At 35.0% G+C, this 21,627-nt stretch overlaps 1 protein-coding gene across 4 annotated transcripts in view; it reads left to right on the forward strand.

Annotated features, from left to right (window-relative positions):
• FMN2 (formin 2) overlaps positions 1-21,627 on the forward strand; it is a 152,983-nt gene that overhangs the window by 112,433 nt on the left and 18,923 nt on the right. For all 4 annotated transcript variants that reach the window (XM_033056683.2, XM_033056685.2, XM_033056684.2 and 1 more), the window contains one exon: positions 7,619-7,670. In XM_033056683.2, the coding sequence (XP_032912574.1) occupies positions 7,619-7,670 (52 nt within the window). The remainder of the gene's footprint in view (positions 1-7,618; positions 7,671-21,627) is intronic.

Consider the following 21,627-nt stretch of genomic DNA (forward strand, 5'->3'; position numbering starts at 1 on the left):
GTTTAGAGACAAGAATGTCATGTGGGGACAGTATCAAATGCTTTGTATGATTCCAGGCAGATGACATCAGTACTCTTTCTTTATCTACCAACACTGGAACCCCATCATAGGAGGCCACAACATTTTTCAGACTGTCTTTGCACTTTAATGAAGCTATACTGCCTGTCACTAATAACTTCCTTGTTTTCCATTTGCCTTAGCACAGTTTTCAAGATAGTCTGCTCCATGATCTTGCCCGTCACTGATGAGACTGACTGGGCTGTAGTTTCCCAGGTCTTCTGAACTTTCCTTTTAAAAATTGGGTTTGTTCCCCTTTTCCAGTCACTGAAAGCTTCACCAGACAGCCACAATTTCTCAAATATGATGGATAGTGGTTTAGCCACTTCCTCTGACATGGATGAATCTCATCAGGTCCCATGAACTTGTGTACCTTCGGATTCCTTAGTTTGTCTCAAACCCAGTTGTTCCCTTCTTTCTCTGTCCTTGCCTTTGTCTTCTGCAGCTTTGGCAGTGTGGCTGGACCGCTTGCTGAGGAATACTGAGGAAAAAGTAAGTCTCCTTTTATAGAGTAGTAAGTTTATTTTTTTATTTTTTACTTTTAAGGAAGTTCAAGTTTCTGTCCTTGCATATTCAATGAGGTTTTAAGCTGTGCTTCTATAAATCTTACTCACAATCAATGGAGCTAGCACATAATTTGCATTCCTGTTGTGGGAGGGTGTAACATCATAAGGAAGTATAATTGGCTGGAATCAATATAAATATTTATGCATTTAACTGGTCATATATTTTGGAAAAAAAAGGAACAACAGCATTAGGAAAATGTTCAGCATATTGGATGTTCTATCCCAAGTCATCTTCAAGAAATTGGGGTCTGAATGTTTAAATTTGAATGTTCTATTTAAATGTTCTCTTACCTGTATGCATAAAAATCTCAGAAAATGGGGGAGAGGGAACAGGTATTCTTCATGCTTACAACTTTTTATGAATTTGTCATAGGAAGTATAGAAGGATGTAAGACTCTTGATAAGATTCCCAGAAGAAATCCTGCTTTATTCTCTTGTAAAACTTTCTTAGCATGAATTTACCTAATAATAAGCCATCCAAAAGTACTTGGATCTTTTTTTCAGTGTAAATAGAAATTCTCAAAACTATAGCAACTCAACTCTAATGAGTCATTGAAAAGGCTTTGTATCTGCTGAAGAAAAAGAGAAAAAACAATTGGCTCCACTTGAAAGTTACTGGAAAGCACATTCATAGCTAATTATAAACAAATACTAGTTAGCACTTTAAATAAAAAGAGAGGAAAAAAGCAAAAAGATTTAGGATGTAGACAAGCAGATGAAAGGATTCTTGTTGCCTTCCATCTGAGATTACTCAGATGCATTCCTGTATTCAATTACCTGAGAAGATGTGATATTCCCTTAAGAGAGATCGGGAGATCAGAAGGGATGGCAGTTTCGTGCATCTCCTTACTCATAGCCCTTTGAAACTGGTTCAGCAGAAATAGCTTAAATTGCAGCAGGGACTGGGGCCAGACGGTGACTACAGACAGTAATCATTGGGTCAAGACCATACCACAAACCAACAACAAAAAATTCTGGTGGAACAAAATCTCTGTCAGGGTTTGAGTGAAGTTTGAGCAGACTAACAAGGCCTACTTGGAATACTTTCTGAATAGGCACCAACAGGTCAGCTTGTTGTGTTACTATGTTTATCTAGTACATTTATCTAGTACATTCACACATAGAGGACACTGATAATTCTTAGTAGTTGCTAGCTTTGAGTCTATTTTTCTCATCAAATCCCTTCCATACTTCATATTCAATTCTCAGCTTGCGTTTCATGCTTTTTTTTCACAAAACCACTAAACACAAACCCCTGGTATCATTTAAAAATTAGTGATAGTCTAACTTTTCTTTAGTTTTTCCCAAACCTCACTTCCTTTTTGATGGTGTCCATCTAAAATGGTTTAGTTCTTCCTAGTGCCACTCATGCCCCAAGCACACTAAATAAAACATGCAGAGAACAAACACCAACAAAATCCAAAAGTCTTAAAGGGAGTAGGGGTAGAAGGGAAGGGGAAGAAAGAAACTTTTCTCAAGTGTTTTCTTCTGGTGTATTTGCTGTTCTGCTTTGGTGTTTCAAGGTTTTTCAAAACACAGTTTTGAATAGTATACTAACTGCCAAAAGGAAAGAAAAAATCTTTAAGTGTTATTTTGGTGTTTCCTGAGGGTGTTTAAAAGCACTAAGGAGCATAGGGGAATTTTCTCAGAAGCACTGATAATAAAACTCCTGTAAACTTGGAACTTAGACCCTAATAATAGCAGAGTAACTGCATGCTCTTGCTTGTGCTGGTAGTTCATCCAGTATTTTCTCTATACCCATTTTCTTTCCATCCTAGTTGCATGCTTGAAATACCTACAGAAGGTATCCTCATGGCCTCTGTCAGGTACCTCAGGTCCTCAGGCCTTTATAAAGATGGGTCACAAGTGACAGGTTCCATACACTTTTTAAGAAAAAAGGTTAAATTCCCTCCATTTTGTTCCTAGTTTAGTTTTGTTGGGACTTTTTTTTTGGATTTGTGCCTCTGCCAGTGGAGACATTTGGTATATTTCCAAAGCCCCAGCTACTATTCACTCATCACTAGTGTGGAAGGAAATATGTCCTTTTTGATGATCCTGGTAAATCTCCAACAAGGATCTGTAAAAATATTAGTAATTGTTTTCTTTTATATTTGTTGGGTTTTTTTCAGTAAAAAGGATTTCTATGAGTTTTCCTGCTTTTTAATGATATGTATATAACACTGGAGCACAGTAATCCCACTCTGAAACAGTTATTGTGTGTCTTGAGTTTTCAGTTAGTTGTAAGTCAAATATTTATTTTTAGACTTTTTTTTTAATCCTGTGGAAGAGATGATAGAGTGAAATATCACACTTTCAAACAAGAAATTGCAACAACTAATAATAGAGACAATAGATGTCTGTGCAATATCTGTCCACACAGAAAGTAGTCTGTACATCTAGAAAATAGCTATATTCATGTTATTAGCTTTTTTAAAAGTCAGATTTAGTGCAAAATGTATAAGGGTAAAATTTGGAGGAGACTAGCAGAGAAAGGTTTTTGGACTGAAAAGGAAAGGATACTTGGCAGTTGTCTTCATTGTGGCTTGATTTCTGCAGAGAACTTAGCATAACATCCAAAATGATCCACTGAGGTCAGAGTGGACAATTTGTGGTCAATCAGTGGTTTATATCCTTGCCTTTGAACCCCATTTAATTTAATTTAATCTTCTAGGCTTCTTGAAAACAAATAAGTATTTATAGAAAAATGAATTTTACTTCTTCTGAAGACCAGAACTTTCTAAAATGCCTGTGTCTATTTCTCACGTTCAATTTGCTGAAATACCTGAGATTTTAATAAAACCATAGGTCACTTTAGTATGGTTATTCATATATGTGCCTTTGTAGAAGCTGATACGTAACATTTGCAGGACTCTAATGAAAAAGAATTGGAAGAGCAAACACTCAAAACAATGGCATGTATCATTCTGGAATGTTGGTATATGCTGATAAGGACAGAATATTTGAGAGTTCCATTAATTAGATTTTGTGTGTGAGATCTTGTTTGAAAGATCATTTTGAACTGCATGAAATCAAGTGTTATGCCCAATTATAAAATACCAATCCATAAGTTCAAGCGAATTTAAAAAAATGAAGTGATAGAATAGAAATTAGGACATCTGATGTGAGTAATTTTTGAAGAGATACATATGTCCTGTAGTTAAAAGAATTGATATAAGAACCTTGGATATAGTACAGTCCTCACACTTGGTAAGCAATGACGTAGGGAGGAAGGAATGTACTTGAATTTTGACCAAATATATAAAGTGTTTAGGAAGTATAGACCTTGCTCTAAAAGGAGACCAACTTTAAATAATCTGAAGGTATCTTAATGGAAAAAGCAGGCAAATAGTCGAATGTCTTCCTACAAGAAGGCATTAAAGATGCTTTCAAACTAAAAAGGGAAAATATAACTAAATCAGTACATGCTGTAAACCATTGATAAAGTTACTTCACTCTGTTAGAGGTCACTTTGACTCTAAAATGCTGTGAGTTTTGAGATGGCCATGTTTTTCAATATGACCTAAGGTTATTTTTCAACTATATTATTTGAAGTAGATTTTTCAAAATATATATGCCTTCAGAATTATGAAAACTGCATGTAAAGTCCTACAATACAAAGAGTGTATGAAGGCCAACATAAAAATCTGTTACTTTTGCTTACCAATGTATTACAAAAAATAGAGGGGTTAGTATTTCCTGGTATCATATAGTCTTTAATAGACTTGGAACAGTCTGGATGGACTTCAGCAAACTAGTGTCAAGAATCAAGTTCTTAGCTGGGGGTGTTAGAAAAGATGATGAACCAATAAAATATGGAATATTTGGGAAGAAAACTCACCCAAAAGCAGAAATTCCTACATCTGCCAGAAAACCTGCAAGAAGTCACTGCTATATTAGCTGATGGATTACAAATATATATGAAAGCAGATATGGATACTGCATGACTACAAGATTTCTTTTAATGTTTTTCAAAGAAAATCAAATAAAAATATTTTTAAAATAATGTTACTTCTAGAAGATAAAGAGTATTTGTAGAGGCAGAAGAGAGTGCTTAGATAGGGTCAGCTACTATGGTATTCCGGGATTTAATTTTAAATTTCACTGCATGTCTTCAACTAGCCATTTTCCACAGCTCTTGGATGTTCACTGTATCTAATACAAAAGCAGTATTTTCTTTGGACAGGGACAGATCTGAGTTTATATACCGTATTTTCTCTTTCACTGGTGCCACCTGTCGTCTTGTGGAAGCAGAATTGTTTTCATATCTTTAACTTTTTCTGTCTAGAAAAATGACAATGCAAAAGGGTTGCAAATTAGATTTTCACCTGCATAACATCTTTTTGGTAAAATGAGGAAGGTTTTAAAATGTCATCACATTTGGTACAAACCACAAGGAAATTCTTCTTCAGAGAAAATTTTTTTCCTTGCAAGATTCTGTTTAATACCAAGAGTTGATTTTGATGCAGGATGAAATCTCTCTCTCTGGGTATAGTAGCTGCATTATGCATAAGTACTTGTTATTAAAAAAAAAAAGGTGCTATTATATGCATGTCTGCCATTCAGAGTTTCTAGAGTTTCTTTTCATTGTGTAATATAAATTCTCTATGAATTTATCAAAAGTATAGATACTATAAGTAACTTGGTTGTGTTTTGCTTTATTTTGTTTCTCTTCTTCTCTGCATCACAATAACTTTCTTTTTTAATTGCCAGAAATGGGGATATTCTGACATGCTTTGATAAACTTAGGATAATATATTATGCTCACGCTCGTTTGAAAAATAAATTGTGGAATATTTACTCCATTACTGGCGGGTAAATAACTGTTTTTAAACATGTGCAGAACATTTGACATAAAGAAAGAACCTAAAACAAGATAATTCTAATGATATTCCATCCCATCAGTCTTGGAAATGATAAAAAGATTTGTATCCTAAGAATGCGACATATACATACAAGATTGTTGTAGGATGTAATATGGTACCCTCTGTTTCTAAGCATTGGTTAAGTGAAAGAAATCCAAATTGCGTTTTTCAGTAGTAGAATTATTTCTTTTAATAGTTGTATCACAGATACTTAGTGATTGTGTTAATGCAGAATGAGGTATTTGATCTCATTTCATCCAGAGAGTTTGTGTGCAGCTTATTCTCTTTTAAACTATATGTTTTTACTGGTCATACCTTGATTTTCAGGATTGAAGTATGAAAAAAAAAAAAAGGTACTAATGAAATTCTGTAAAAGCTGCCACATTTCACCTGGTTTCTTATCCAAAGTGATCCAAGGCTTTCAAGAAAAACTCTAAGTCAGCCCAAATTCACTCAGCACTGGGCTCAACTTCACTCAAAAGGGTTGTGAGCCCTCACAAACCTTCTGAAGAATCTGGGCCAAGTTTCAAGTCAGTATTGAAACCTGTAATCAGGCAGGATTCACGTGCTCTTCAATTTCCTTCACAACATTTACCCATTTCTCCCTCATGTCTTCTGTGGTTTGCTAGGATATTTTTTCACTTTCAGGATAACAATGGTGGAGTTCAAGTCTTCCAGTAATGATTACTAAATACAATGTTTTCCGCTGCAAATATCCGGGCACTAGTCAGCAACACTACTGCTGAGAAGATTATATTGCTGCTAATAAAAAGCATTTGCAGCACTAGACAAAGCTCTCATCATTGTTGTGACTGGGGAAGTATAAGGAAATTCTATTTGTATATCTTTCCTACAGATTTCACATGCCTATTTGAGTGTATGTTTGTAAATTGCTGTTGATTGAAACATTTTAACTGAAAAAAGTGAGTGATTTTCTTTGTATCCTAATTATGCCATTGCTTTGCTTTTTTTTCGCAATAAATTTAAGATCAGCGTTTCCATTTTCAATGGCAGTGTATCTATAATGCAGAAAAATAATTTTAATAAATTCATATTGTAGAGCTATGTAGGGAAAGTGGAATAAAAAATAGCAGAAAGGTTTCTTTTTTAGATTTCTATATGAATTTTATACCACTGACATTTGTTACCAGGACAGTTCAGAGCCTTTTCATGCTTCAAAACTTTCTGACTCTTGGGAATCCTTAAATTCTCCTTGCAAGTTAACAGACCAGAGTCTAGCAGACTTCCCTTGAAAAGGGAATCAAGTACCAAATTAAAAGAGTTTCTGTTTAAATATACAGACTTTAGGTAAGATTTAGGTTGTATTACCTGAATGACTGCATAAATACAGATTCCACATAAGCACATGCACAGAGCAGATTGACAATTGCTTTGCGCGTTGGTGATGCCTAACTTAATGTGCCTAACTTCTTGTCAATTTTTTGTTAAGTGTTCTTTCAGTGTTCTAAGTGAAATATGCGCAAAAAAATAGAAGAAAATATGGCAAATAGGGAATTTTTTCATCAATGGGTGGGAATGACATTTTCTTATTTGTAATTCCTTTCATGTGATCACCAAATGACAATTTCTTTCATGCAAAACTAGTCATGTTTTCAATACAGGTCTACTACAGCCTTAGTACTTCACTAATGGATGTGTGTACAGGGAGAAGGGAGAGTTTTCATTTGTAATTGCCAAGCAACTTGTAGAAAAGCTATAAGGCTGAATCCTTCCTGCTCTTTACTCAGCTTTTCCTCTGCATATTATTAATGAGTTTTTAGAATCGTTATTTAAGATCTGGTTTTAAATCAGTTTCATTGGCTGTTGTTAAGATTACTGAAAGGTTTTTTGTGGTTTTTTTTGGTTTTTTTTGGTTTTTTTTTGCTCATTTTCAAGGATTTGAATTTTGGATTGGTTTCTTTTTGCAGAGGTGGTTCCGATTATCGAAATTTGTGCAGTTTGTTTGTGTGGTTGTTCGTTGAATGAGGAGGGTGGTGGCTTTTTTTGGGAATTGACCTACATGAGAATATCCTCAGGTGGTTTCAGTATATTTTACATGACATATTTAAAACTGAAATTATCCTGAAGCATCTCTTTCACATTGTTGCTAATTATTTGATTGTATTTTTACAGCAAAAATAGACCAAGAAAATGAAGAGAAGTCACTGACAGAAGCACATAAGAGGTAAGAAAGAGCAATGTAGTAAGATCTTTCTTAGAAAAATGTTTTTTAGACATTGCTGTATTGGTAGCCAGCATTACTGTGTTTTTGAATGGTATAGAAATGCACTCAGAAAGTGATATTTTGTTATTGTTAATTTTAATTTGAAAATGAAGAAATATTGAAATTCTTTAAAGAAATATTCTACGTTACTCCCGTTTTTCAGAAAATGCATTAACCTTATGTAAAAATAAATTCTGAGTATACCATTTGGACTGAGAAAACTGTTGATACTACACCAGAATCATGGTGACTTGAGAGATATTAACATTCCCCAAACAATTATTCATTAGGTATCACTTCCTGTGCTTGTAAAATTTCCATTTTATAAAAAATTTTCAAAAACTTTTTTAATAAACTAATGAGATTTACAATCAAATGTGGCTTCCTTTCTAGAATTTCTAGTAGATCTTCAAATAATTTTTTGTGGTAAAAAGAAAAATACCTCATTAAATTTCATTATAGATGTGTGCAGTTGAGACAGTTTTCAAAACTGGGAACCTCACTGCATTGCACAACATGTGGTTAGTTCTGATTTTTTTGGAGAGTTCCCCAGCAGCAGTGTTAAATGGGACAGATTTTATTGGTCCCAGCAAGAGATTAAAATATGGTGCACATCATTTATAGTCCAAATTGAGGGAAATTCACAGTCTGTTTGTTTTGCTTACACTAAAAATAGTATTTTCTTTTTGTACTAGCTAGAGCTATCATTTAATGCTTATTACTGAATATATCCATTATATATATTCCTAGAATTATGAAGCCTCTCAATAGGATTCCTCTAAAAGATATCACTATAACAGTTTCTGGTTTTTACTACAGTTTGCTAGCCTTTCTATGGCCTCAACACCCAAATTTGCTACCTGCAGCAATGCCACAGGGCAATTGATGTCTTTCCTGGTAGAACATCACTTTTTTTCTCTATTCCCTTGGGCCTTGTACTAAAGATAGAGGAGTGAGTGCCATACAAGAACCTCCCTTTTTGTTTGTAAGGACATGGTAGGTCCTTGAGTGGCACATCAGTGGTGTGGAATCATGGTGGTGTGGTAAGGGGATATAAGAGAATCACAGCTGCTTTGAGCAGGTCTGTGTTCCCCCTTCATTACAGAGTCACAGAATATTCTGAGTTGGAAGGGACCCACCAGGATCTAGGGTCCAACTCCTACATGAATGGTCCATAGAGGAATCCACCCTACAACCTTGGTGCTATTAGCACAATGCTCTAACAGGCTGACATAATATTAGGGTACTGCTTTGGCTTAGTATCATACCTCTTGCTCAAGTATAAGAAAGGCATTCCTGGCATTTCTTAGGTTTGTGGAGCTGCTCAGTTGCATAATTTTCTTTGAAATTTTCCTTCGCAATAAAACTTAGATAGAAGACAACATTGTTAGAGGAGTTTTGTGATCTCTGATTGCCCTTTAAGGAAAATATTTGACCTGTCAGAAATGGATTTGAGTACAAGTCCAAATTTGACAGAAATCTAATGACAGTGGAATATCCAATCTCTTCAGAAAACTTTTGATTTATCTTTATATTTTGTTGTCTAATTCACTTTCCCTTCTAATATTTTTCCCTGACTAAACTGGAAACATGATATCAAAAACTTTGTATTGGTTTTATCAGCTTGATGGGCGAAGAAAGCAAACTGCTCTATGAATTCTTGTTCAGATTGGTCTGCTTCTTCTAAATTGCCCTAATTCTTTTCTCCTAGCTCCTTTAACACAGTTTGTCAAAGAAGAAAATTCTGCTTCACTGCTCCTCCTTTCTGTGACTATCTAGCAAGGATATTTTCTTTCTTCCTTCCACCTTCCCACTGAAATTCCTGATCAGATTAGTAGTATTTGTTAGAACACTGAAGACAATTTCATATACAGTTTTAGTATTATGTGTGATTATTTCAGTAAGATTTTTAATTTAGCTTGGAAATAAAATGCTTGGTATCCTTTTTGGCAGGGGTGGGTGAAAAAGATGGTAGCAGCTTAAGAAGGTAAATAAAAGATTAGTTGCATTTGACTAATCATAGGTAGATAGCAGTGCATAGGATGACGAGACAAGCAAGTAGTGCAAGGAAAAGTGATGGATTAGACGGAGCAAAGTTAATGTGATTAATGTGCTTGGATTTTCCTTGTTGAAGTGGATGACTTCAGCCCATGTATAAGTTCAGGTCTACTGCATGGAAGAATTTCTTTAGATTTCATTTAAAACTATGATACATTATTATTATTATTATTATTATTATTATTATTATTATTATTATTATTATTATTATTATTATTATTATTATTATTATTATTATTATTTTCCATTAAAATAAAAACGTCCAAAAGACAAGCTCTTGTAGCAATAACAAAAAATGTTTCTGAAATGAATAATGATTTGGGAAAATGCAGCAATGTGTATTTTTAAAAAGCTCAGTTGTGCAATAGATGAGCTGAAATGGAAAGTTAATCTTACACACAAAATGAAGACAAAGAAAATGGAATGTCTGCTCCAGGGACTCCATACAGTGTATAGCTGTTCATTTGTCACAAGTGAGAAAATGTTTAATCAGTTTTGAAATGATGTATTCTCTCTTTATTTATCGTGTTTAGTGACTTTAAGAGTGTCAGTATGTAAAGTGTTTATCCAAGGAATGGATTTCTGGCACATGGATAAAATGAAAAGTGAAATGTTTAGCTCGCAATAGGCATATGTTCCAAGATCTCTCTGAGTAAGTATCCTGAGATGAGAAGAAAGCACACAGGTCTATGTTTATCTAGCTTACGCAGGCAGACAAGGAAGGCTCCAGCCTGGTGTTAACACTGAAGTGACATGGAATGTCTTCACCAAACCCCAAACAATTACATCATTCCCTTAACAATATTGATAAAGTGCAATAAGAAAGAACCTGGCACTTTCCAATTAGATCCTCATTGCTAAATGCTTGAGAAACTGTGAAATACTTGTCTAGTTAAAGCAAAAATCACTCGTTTTGGGGGGAGGTGAAAGAAGTAAAACAGAAAAGAGAGAGAAGGAGGGGAAAGAGATGCTTTTGTATATTAGGAGTCCTCAATTCAATGCCCCTTTATTTTTCCATCTGTTTTTATTTTTATATTTGAAATAATGCCCTATGTCCCAAGGCTTGTATTATAGATACACTCTCTGTTTTCTGTATTTTCATTTACTTAGTGATAAATATCTTTCATCTTTTCAGATGTGATTTTACTTAAGCAACAAGAAAATAATTGAAGTATTATTGTTTGCAGGTATGCTTAATACAATTTCAGAATGAGATAGACCTTTATCATAGTATCCACAGCAAGTAGGAACCAAGATTGTGACAAAATTATTGTCCAAATAATATGACAAGTGATACCTTGTTTGCCCTGCCAGGGTGAAAGGCGATAGCAACAGCAGAAATGCCTTTTTGCAAATTCATAATCAGAAACTAGTTAATTACTCCTCTTCTTGCCCTTTATTTCTGAAGGACCAATAGCTAAACAAACTGACTGAAGCTACTAGAAACTGCATTCTGTGAAGTTGAAGGTCCTAATTCTCTGCCTTGCTACCTGAACAGCTGAATATCTCTAGAGGAATAGCATGTAACTATTACTTCTTCTTATAATACCTCACCCAGTATTAAGTTCTCATCTCCTTAGAAGGCTTCCAGCTTAACATCTTTTTGAAAAGCAAATAAATTCAGACTTGTAACACTCATCTCTCTTCCACTGAAATAGTTAAGATAATCTTTTCCTTCCCATTTATCTGAAAACATTTGTTTCTTCTTGGAATAACACCTTGGGAATTATTCAAAAAATTAATTTTTTTTAATATATATATATCCAAGACAGTCAGATGATCTTCAATTTTTCCTGCTATCTCTCAGTCTAACAATGAAGTATTTGACTCTAAATTCAATTCAGCAGCACTAAAAGTTGTTCAGTTAGTTATATTATATAACTAACTCATATTCCACTCCTGTAAGAGACAATGTATGCTAGAAATGTTAAAGAATACTAAAAATCCTTTCTATTTTTGTGTTTGGTTTGAGTTTTTTAGTATTTCAGATACTATAACCCTGCTTGAAGTGGTACATCACTAAGACAACAGTGCCATGACAGTTTAAAACTGTTCATCTGTTTTTCCTGTTGATGCCTAACAAGACCTGGAAAGACAGAAATTTCACTTGCTGTCCTGGCTTTCTGTACATCACTGATTTTTAAAAAGTTCTAGAATTCAATTTTTTCGTTGGTAAATCTCAGTGCATTATGAGAATATATATTTGTTTTATAAAAAGTCAAACAGAGGACTTTTTGCCTTTTGACGTAAGTATCAACTGGGAGTTTTGGATGTGTGTGGCTTGGTATGAAAGGCTCATCTCTCCATGTCTGGATATTTTTATTTCGTTTATTTTATAATTTGCTTCCATTACTTGCACATTCCAGTGATTTTTGGGCTTTTAAGTGCTTTCTGAGTGCAGTCTCTCAGGCACCTCTTCTGTTTTCAGGACTTTTAATAATCCAGTTAGAAATGTGTTGTTGCTTTCTTTTGCTGTAGCAACAAAATGACATTAATTTTGAAAAGAAATGTTTACCTTTAATTTGCCTGCAAAAAGACCACAGTATTCTTGACACAACACTCTTTGCAGACTTCCATTGACATCACTGAACATGAGAACTTGGGGAGGAACAAAGGTTTACACCTGCTTATGAGCTGACAAGTTGATGACATTTAGAGAAATAGCAGACAGTGTGGTACAATGGCACTGCTGAAAAGCAACACCTCGAAATGTAGCACCTAAGTCTGGTAATCCTTTAAAACATTAAATGTTCCTCCCACATCACTGCCCTCCACACAATGTTTTGGATTGTTTCCAAACGTGAACTGTAAAGTTAAAGTGAAAATTGAGTTAATGATAGAAATAAACTGGTGAAAAGCTTAGAATGGAAGAGGTATGTAGTTGGAAAAAAAAATAACACAAGGAGAAAACTTTTAAGTGAAAGAGAGGAATATGCCATTGGATTCTGTCTTTCACTACTCTTTGGCCATTCATCTATTGTTAGTTGCTTCACTGTTATGTCTATTTCTCGATGTGTGGCTCCCAGCATGTAGGCTGGAATTGCTAAGGGTAATACATTTCAGACCTTAGGTATACATTAGTTGGATCAGCAAAAAGTAAATACTTGCTGAGCAGAGGAAATGTGTATAGAAGAAGCTTACAGTCTGTTAAACAGTTTGGATCATTCTAGTTTAGTATCCTGTCTCTGACAAAATATCAGGACGAGTAGATATGCAGTAATGGAAACTTAGCCAGTTTAGTTATGTCAGAAAGTCTCTTCTAAAATATGGGTAATTGGTCTTATCCTGGAAGATGAAGTCCTTGTCCTTTTCTGAAAATATTTGCAAGTCCTTCACCATTTGGATGATTTATTTTTTGCCTGTAAGAACATTGTTCTTTTTCTTTTAAAGATTTTGGCCTACTTTCTTTGAAAAATAATTTTATTTTATTGGTTTGAAATTAGTTTGCATTTAATGTCATTCAATGCTAGCATGAAAAAATTGTAGTATGACTCCTAACAGACTGGGGTACAATTCAGAGATCTAATATTCTGAACTGTAAATTGATTTTTATGCAACTTATTCTAAAGTTCATGTAGAGGGTTTATTCTTGGATCTTACAGTAAAAGATAAAGGAGTTTAGTTTAAGGTGCAACTGCAGTTACACAGCTAAATAGCATTGATAACAGTGCAGCTAACACCCTGATAACAATATAGTTAAAATAACTTGGATCTGATAAACCCAAAACTAGTGCTATGGCACCAGACTGAGGATTAAAAAAAGAGAAAAGAATAGAAAAACCATGTAGCTAATAAAATTGGTGGAAAAAATACATGAATTAAAGTATTTCAACGTGTCACATTTTGTTTGGCTTCCAGTTCATGTTCAGCAGGTGGTTTCACTGAGTAGCCCTCAAAAATTCAAGATATTCCTCTTGAGCTGTTGCAGCTGAAGTAAAACGCTTGTGTGCGTGTGTGTATGTGTGATTAGCTCCAGTGCCTCTCCCTTGTGCATCAGCTTCTGATTATGTTCAGCAGGACTTTTCTTTCATATTGTCTACCTGAGCTCTTTGGTTAGACTGTTTCCTAAGACCTTCTAGTCAGTGTTTGCATTTGCAAGGACTGTGACTTCAATATGGATAATGCATCTCTTTTACTCTCTTATGCTGATTTCCCACGGGAGTTGTTCCTTTCTTCTTTGCTGGATGTTATGATTTACTTTAAGTATTACAACATTATGTTGCTGTTGTCATACATATGCAAATAGAGAAACAGAACGTCAGGGATGGGATTTAATTAGGTCACAACTGCTGTATTAACTCATCTGGGAACTATCCAGTAATAATCTGTACAATACAGGTCATTCCTTCCATAACAATTTCCAGCTGATGGAAGGCTGCCATCCACAAGCCAATCCACGATGTAGGGATTGCTTCAGCCTACTGCTGAAGCTCAGCTGTGCTTCTCGTCTATGGAGATTAGGTGACTGGGGAAAAAAGCATTGTCCCTTTGCTCTTCCTCGGTTTGTTCCTTGGCCTTGTTGCCCTGTTTCTTGACTGCTTTAACAAGCTAGTTCAGAAACAGCTTTACTGGGCCAGATCCCTTCTGTACCATGTATTAAAGGAGGGCTTCTCATGAGATAATCTTACCTGCTTCTTTTCTCAGCTGCTGCATGAAAGATAGTTCTACCTTAATCAGTCTGTGGAGGAGGTAAAACTTCCTGCATCACCCTAAAGAAAATTATTAGGGTCACCCCTGGGAAGCCTCCTTGGAAGGGATGGGAGCACCTCCTCCAGCCACGAGATAATTTTCTCAGGCCAAAGGAATATGGTTTGTCTTTTCTCAGGCCAAAGGAATACGGTTTGTCTAGCTTTGCTTGGATGTGTGAATATTGATGTTCACAAATCCAGAGTTGATGTGGTTATTTAATACAACATTTCTAATAATTCCGGTGGCTGCCACCTTTTCATTTAGACAGTCCTTATAGAAAATACTGCCCATTTTCTGTACTCATCTACACAAAGATTCTTTCACTTCTGTGAAGAGAATATATTAGGATAACTTGAGACTAGAATCTCAAGTGTTTAATGTTTGAAAAATGCAAATAAAAACCTTTCCAACCTGACAGTTCATCAAGACAGATTTTGGAGTCTTTCAATTGCCCTTCAAGGGAATTTGTCGTAATTGACTCTAAGACTAGGAAAGCCCCAATGAACAGTTCTGGTTTCAGCACAGGATCAATTTCTTCTATTCATAGTTGTGTTGGCCATGATGATAGAAGTGGATGCATGTTAAGGAGAGAGCTCTTGCATGCTGAATTAGGTAAGAATATTCTCCAGAGCAACCACCAAGGGTTAAGGTGAAACGGCATCAAAAGACCTTTAAAATGCTAGGATGTTCTATAATACCAAAGTATGTCAGACCATTTTTATTCTATAAAGAATACAATTTCAAAGAATAGAAACTGAAAATTGAGTTTGACTTGAGCACCAAAATTGAAGTTATTATGATTATGCAAAAAAACCCTTTCTGTACATTCATTTTACTTACTATATTTAGAGTGTATTTTTTTCAATGCACAAATATAAAATTCTATCTATGCTGAATCATACTCTTGGAGATGAGTTAATCTTATGTTTACCTGAAATTTTGTAAGGCATGTGTGTGGTTTCCATCTAGATATCTAACTAATCTGCTGTAGCTTTAAGAAAAAATACTATTTCATTAGAAAATTGTTATTATTTTCTTAGATAACCCTGACCTTGTTTCTTCATGAATTTCAGCTATACAATGAGCCACACCATGGGAGCAGGCAGATTACAAAGCTGAGACTGTAATCAATGCACTGAAAAATCATAAGCTTTTAACACAGTATTTAGAACACAACAGCTCTGCACTACTTCCATATGTAATTATAACCTCTTTAAGTAATAGTGATTAGTTTAGAAGACCTCAAGTCAACATGAGGAGTGCTAATAGAAAGATCTGAAGTCAAGTTGGGCTTTCACATGAAGCTTTTAGCTGTTTCTTACAGCACTGAGGTCAGCAGGTTTTGTGTCAGACCACTGTTGTTGAAATTCATTCTACCACTGTAGTCTGTGTCTAACAGCACCTTATTATTTCTTGAAGTTCAACCAGCCAAGGGTTATTTAATATGTTTGAAGCTCAAATGTTTGTCTTTTTAAGAGAGAAAAATAGTTTTCTCTTGGATTTGTTACTGGGCCTGACTCTCCAGTGCACAAAATTACATGGTATTGTTTTACACGTGCTCATATTGCCTGTGTCTAGGTCAGCACAGAGCCATATGTCTGCAGCAGCTTAGCTGGCAGGCATGGGCATGATATCCACACTAACGTGAATTAAAAGCATTAAAGTCCAAGATGGAGAGCACATACAGTTATGCAATGTATCCAGGTAACAGTGGGCTGCAGCTAACACCAATGCATCTAGAGAACTTTAACTACCTCAAGCCAAGGTTTTGGGACAAAGTTGGAACTGATTTTAAATTGCCATTGTAAAATTATACAGAAAAAGCACATGCAACTTAAAAATGTATTTGAAGAGTCTAAAAAATGCTTGATTTTTAAATAGTCACAGCAGAATTTAGATTCACATAAACCCCAGTTATTGCATGAGATGTAGCTGACAAATGCTTTGCACATGATATGATGAAGGTAGCAAAAATACCTCTACATTTCCTGACCTTTGATTTCCAAATGTCTGGAATCTGACTCAGTATATGCAGAATGGTTTTTTCAGCACAGTATTTTTTTTCATCATCAGAAAAGTTCAGTTTATCAGGAGTGAGCCATCTTAGCAAAATTTAGCACTGAATCATATGCCACCTTGGATAAAAGATGGTATTGTTGTATCACTGGTGCACTTGTTTGCATCAGAGTAATGCAAAAAATCCCAGAATCAACATTTAGAGGGACCAGGTTGTAGCCTATTGTTTTAGAGATGAATGAGAATAAAAATACAAATTAAAAAATAATAAACCAGTGAGGAAAGATCTTGCAGAATGCTTTTTAAATTTAGTATTAACTGTGATCCCTGATAACCTAATGTTTCCAGAAGATATAAGCAACAAGAATTGATTAGGCAAGTTTCATCATACTCAACCAATGTACCTTAATCTGGACCTGATAAAAATATTTTCTAAAATAAAGATTTTGAAAGTCTCAGTGCTCACATTCACCTTTCAACAAAAGTATAATCTAATTTAGTTATGACTATTTTATTTTGCTAGTTTGTAACCTGCTGTTATGAGGCACTCGATTCCTGAAAGACACTGAACTAAGTAAATAGAAGGGTTTGGAATAACAGTTTAAATTGAGGCTGAAATGGCCATCTGATATGTGAAGGGTTTATTCACTATTAACACTGTGAGATCATAATTCTTTCTAAAATTTTATTTTTCCCAAAATTTTTAGGGGAAAGCTGTAGTGCTAATACCTATTGAATTTAACAGTCTGTGTCACAGTATATGCTGTGTACTATGTAACAGCATTCAGTTACAGGGTCTGCTGCTTGTAGTATAAAATATGGAAATTCTGCACTTGTGTTACTAAAGATTATGTATAAGTGATAATACTGATAATTGTAGATGATCATTAAAGTAGTAATGCATTCCTACTAGTGAGAGGGAGAGTGTTAAAATTCTCATGAAGAAGACAGACCAACCTGTCAAAACATAATTTTCTGTTCTTAATATTAGCAGTTTTTTGTTGAGCTTTTGTTGGGAGGAAAAAAAATGGTGCTTCAAAGGTAGAGGGATTTTTTTTGCTGGTACTGAAGCTGCTAATTTTCATATGGTTGAAGCAATAAAAAAGTTTCTGTTTAATACGAATTTATAGGAGGCAAGAGACCAGGCATGAGGGAGATGACTTAGGATTCAAAACATTGCAAATGTTTGGCAGGTTTTTTTTAGAGGGAAGGAAAAAATCTCTTGAGACGTTTGTTTTCTAAGGAACAATATTACAAAATACATAGTTACACAATATAAATTGGCAAATAAGAGATGAGATTAATGATTCTGGCAGCTAATTTAAACTGGCATATTATCTCAACTTTCTTTTTAATATAAGAAAGTTACTTTTATTCCTTTAAAAAAGGGGGGGAGAAATAAAAGGACAAGAAGAAATTTCTTGCCAGCATTTAGGTACTAGGTATCTTGAATGAACCCATACTTCTTTTTTACATTTTTTTCACAAATAATTATGCAGAATGAGAGACAGCACTGAGAAGAGGAATTTATACTTTTTTAAAAAGCAAAGAAAAGGTGAAGAAAGTGATGTAAAGTTATAGTGCAGAAAAGGACCCTCAACAAAGTACATCAATAGAAAATTACAGCTTTCATAGAATGCTGTGCATGTGAAGTTTCCTAACAGTTTTGTGCTATCTCAATAATCAGGGTGCTGGTACTCTCTTATTTTGCATAATTTTGTGTGAACTTGTTACAGTGGTTGGTATTCTGCCTGAAGATTAATTCTTGCTTTCAGGTGTTAAATACACTAAGAAAGTAAATACAAAGCCTCGACCTCTTTATAAAACAAACCAGATGATTCAAAACAATACGATGACTCAAATTATTAACATCCAGGAAGCAAATATTGTTACCTATACTGTACTCAACTTCTATATGCAGTCAGCAATTCAGGATCAAAACACTGAAGGGGTTTACATGCCCATCAACTCACTTTGGCTTTAAATAAGACTCATGTCAGATTTTAAGTAGTAGGAGGCACATATAGTCTTTTCCTTTTACCTTGTTTATTTTGGTGAAATGTGCTTAGTTCTAAATTTTATTTGCGAGTTTCACTGAACTGAAATGTGCTTTAGTAGTTTCAACCTGATTTAGAACTACTTCTGAAACACAACTGCTTCACAAAAATAACAGGTTATACCATTTGCACTGACTATTCTTAATCGCTAATGTACATAAGTGATGCTTATAGATATATAAAGCCAAAATAGCAAAGAAAATCCATGTTCAAACTTCAACCAAAATACATAGTCTGTTAAACAGTGCAGAATAGAAACTTTTTTCTGCTTTTAAATACACATTGGAGCAAATCTTTACCCTTGCAGGTGATGTAGTTTGCTGCATGGGGAAACCAGATACATATGTGTTTGTGCGTGTGTTCAGCATTTCTCAGAAAGGTCAGCCAGGGCATGTCTGTACCTGTGGTTGCTTTTGGTATTTGTTTGGCCAAGGAAACCTGATCAAATAATGCTGAGTTGAAACTACTGCTGTTTTAGTATTGTTTGTTTACTTTTGTATATGTTTATAAACCAACCACGGCATCCCAGACAGCAGGCTTGGATTGGAACTATTGTCTTCAACTTTTTGCTTAGCTGTTTTCAGAATGGAATGGGAAAAAAAGCTGAATAATCCATAGCTGCTCTTAAGATGTTCCTAATGGATCAGGTCTAGCTAGTATTGCTGTCAATGAACCATTTGCAATGTGAGTAGCTTCTTTTTGATATGATTAAATTTGTTTGGCTGTTAGTACATCCGTTCCTTTCTTCCCTCCAGATAGAGAAATCACTTTCACAGACTCATAGTGGTACTCAAGGGAGCACACATAAAAGTCCAGTGATTCATTCATCAAATTTCCACGTTTGAGTAAGCAGTGAGTTCAGACATCAGTCTGAAGTGATTTTTATTGAATTACCCAAACACTTGAACCAAAGACATTAGAAGACAAGAAAGGAAGACAAGGAAATCTTATTTCCTTCCTTACTTGTCAGAGAGATGAGCAACTCTTCCATTGTTTTGAGAAAGTTGATGTTATTTAATTCTCCTTCAGGGCCAGTATGAGGGATATGAAACCCAGTCTGAAACCTGCTTAAATATTTCTGGCTTTTGCCATGTCAGGGTAAGACAGTATTGTGAACATCACTGTCATATTTTTAATCATGCTTGAGAAGTCAGACTGTTAGAAGTAAAGGCAGTGACCTCCTTTACCTCTTTTAATCCCTGAAACTTAGTTGCATGCCCTTCTTTCTCTCTTCCATGACTCAAAGATCTTCTCTAATGCACATTCTTTTCCTTTAAGACTCAGAGTATGGATAAGTATGAACCTTTTCACTTGAGAAATGGACACTAAACAAGCTTTGCACTGCTTTTTTCAAAATAAATACTTAGTTTTGCATATAGGCGAAATGAAATTCACATGAGTTTCCCGAGGTTGTGTGATGCAGAAATGAACTTGAGTATAGGAAAAAAAGGCTTTTGATAGCTAGTCCCTTACTTGATTCAAAATGTCTATGTGATGATCAGTTTGGAGTAGTAACAATGGTATTTGCAGATATTTTGTTTCAAAATCTGCTAAAGAGTGAACAGGAAAATTGGAATGACTTCTCCCAGAGCAAAGTACCAGAGATATTTGAGATATTTATTACCTGGATGAAGTCTGAAAGGATTGTATCTAGTCTTGGGGCTATGGGAATGTCATCAAAACTTTTCTTTGTATTTAAAATGCATGTCCCCTCCTGGAATTAGCCTTGAGATGTGTCTAGTTTGACATAGGAAAACATTTCCAAATCAGATATTTAAAGACCGTGGTAACAGAGAGGATTTATTGCTGTTCATATTTTATTATTTGATGCATTTGAATTGGCTTTATTTGCTTTGTCTTTCATGTGTGAATTATGGCATTTTGTCTTGTACTACAAAAATGACAGCATCAAATGTACTGCAAGCAGGTTTCCATATGTCTTCTAAATGAACTCTAAGAGACTATAATGCTAAAGAAGGGTAGACCTCTCTGGCTGGAAAAAAAGTATGGCAACTGTCTTGACTGTTTGATCTGCATGTACAGAAAAATAGATTTGATCTGTGGAGATTTGTGCCCTGAAGTATTATTGTGTTGCAGCTGATGTCTTGTGCATTGTTACTAGGCATTAGAAAGGTGTGACATACTAACAATGACAACCTGCTATGCTGCTGCTGTTTCACATTTCACAGACAGCTAATTTTCCTTACCTCCCAAACTAACTGCTAGGGAGTCAAGCAACCTGTATGAGCATTTCTCTGCTTTCTATAAACCTAGTAATTATGTTACAGCTACTAGACACAGCTGTATGAATGTGTAAGTTTGCAATGGTTATACAAGTAATCCTCAGGGAGGTTTTCAGTCACCAGAGAAAAAACACTGGTTATCTCCTCCTGCTAGTTGGAACAATTGAACAGTGGAAGTCTTTGCATCTCTGATAGGTGTTAGTGCTGTGTATCCTTTCCTTTTTTTTTTTTAATTTAGTGTTCTCTTATACAGTATGAATCTCATTTTGTTTGGCTTCCTGTTTCTTGGGATGTTTTCCTGTGATGGAATTCTAGCTCATTATCTCATATATTATTGCATTACTAGGGCTGGCCATTCACTGTGAAATTCTTTTCTTATCATTGTCGTTTGCAAAATGTTTAGAAGGCACATTTCTCAAAACAAGGTTTCTTGCATGAAATTCTGTCTTTCTCTGTTTTGTAATGTACTTAATTCAAAGAGGTTCTTAAAAAATAAGTCATTGACTCAGCTGATGCCTTAAGATTTCTCTCATTCTTTATTCCTCACATTCCTCCAAAAATATTGTCAGTTCATTCTGAAAATTCAGATAAGCCTTTGATATAATTTCCCCACTAGCCAGCTGCAGAACTGTAAGTCTGAGAGAAGAGACTGGGAGAAAAAATACCTCCCTGATAACTTTTGCAGTCTTGCAAAAAGTTGGAAATATGTGGCAATAGGAAGAAGTTTAAAACAAGGCTACAATGTCAGGGATATTCTTTTTGAGTGATTCTGTGGAATCAGAAGATAGATGATAAATATCTTTCCCAGTATAAAACTGCTGGGAAAATATAAATAAATAAAATGGAGTTTTTTAA

This window comes from Catharus ustulatus, chromosome 3, assembly GCF_009819885.2.
Source record: "Catharus ustulatus isolate bCatUst1 chromosome 3, bCatUst1.pri.v2, whole genome shotgun sequence".
In the NCBI taxonomy this organism is placed as follows: Eukaryota; Metazoa; Chordata; class Aves; order Passeriformes; family Turdidae; genus Catharus; species Catharus ustulatus.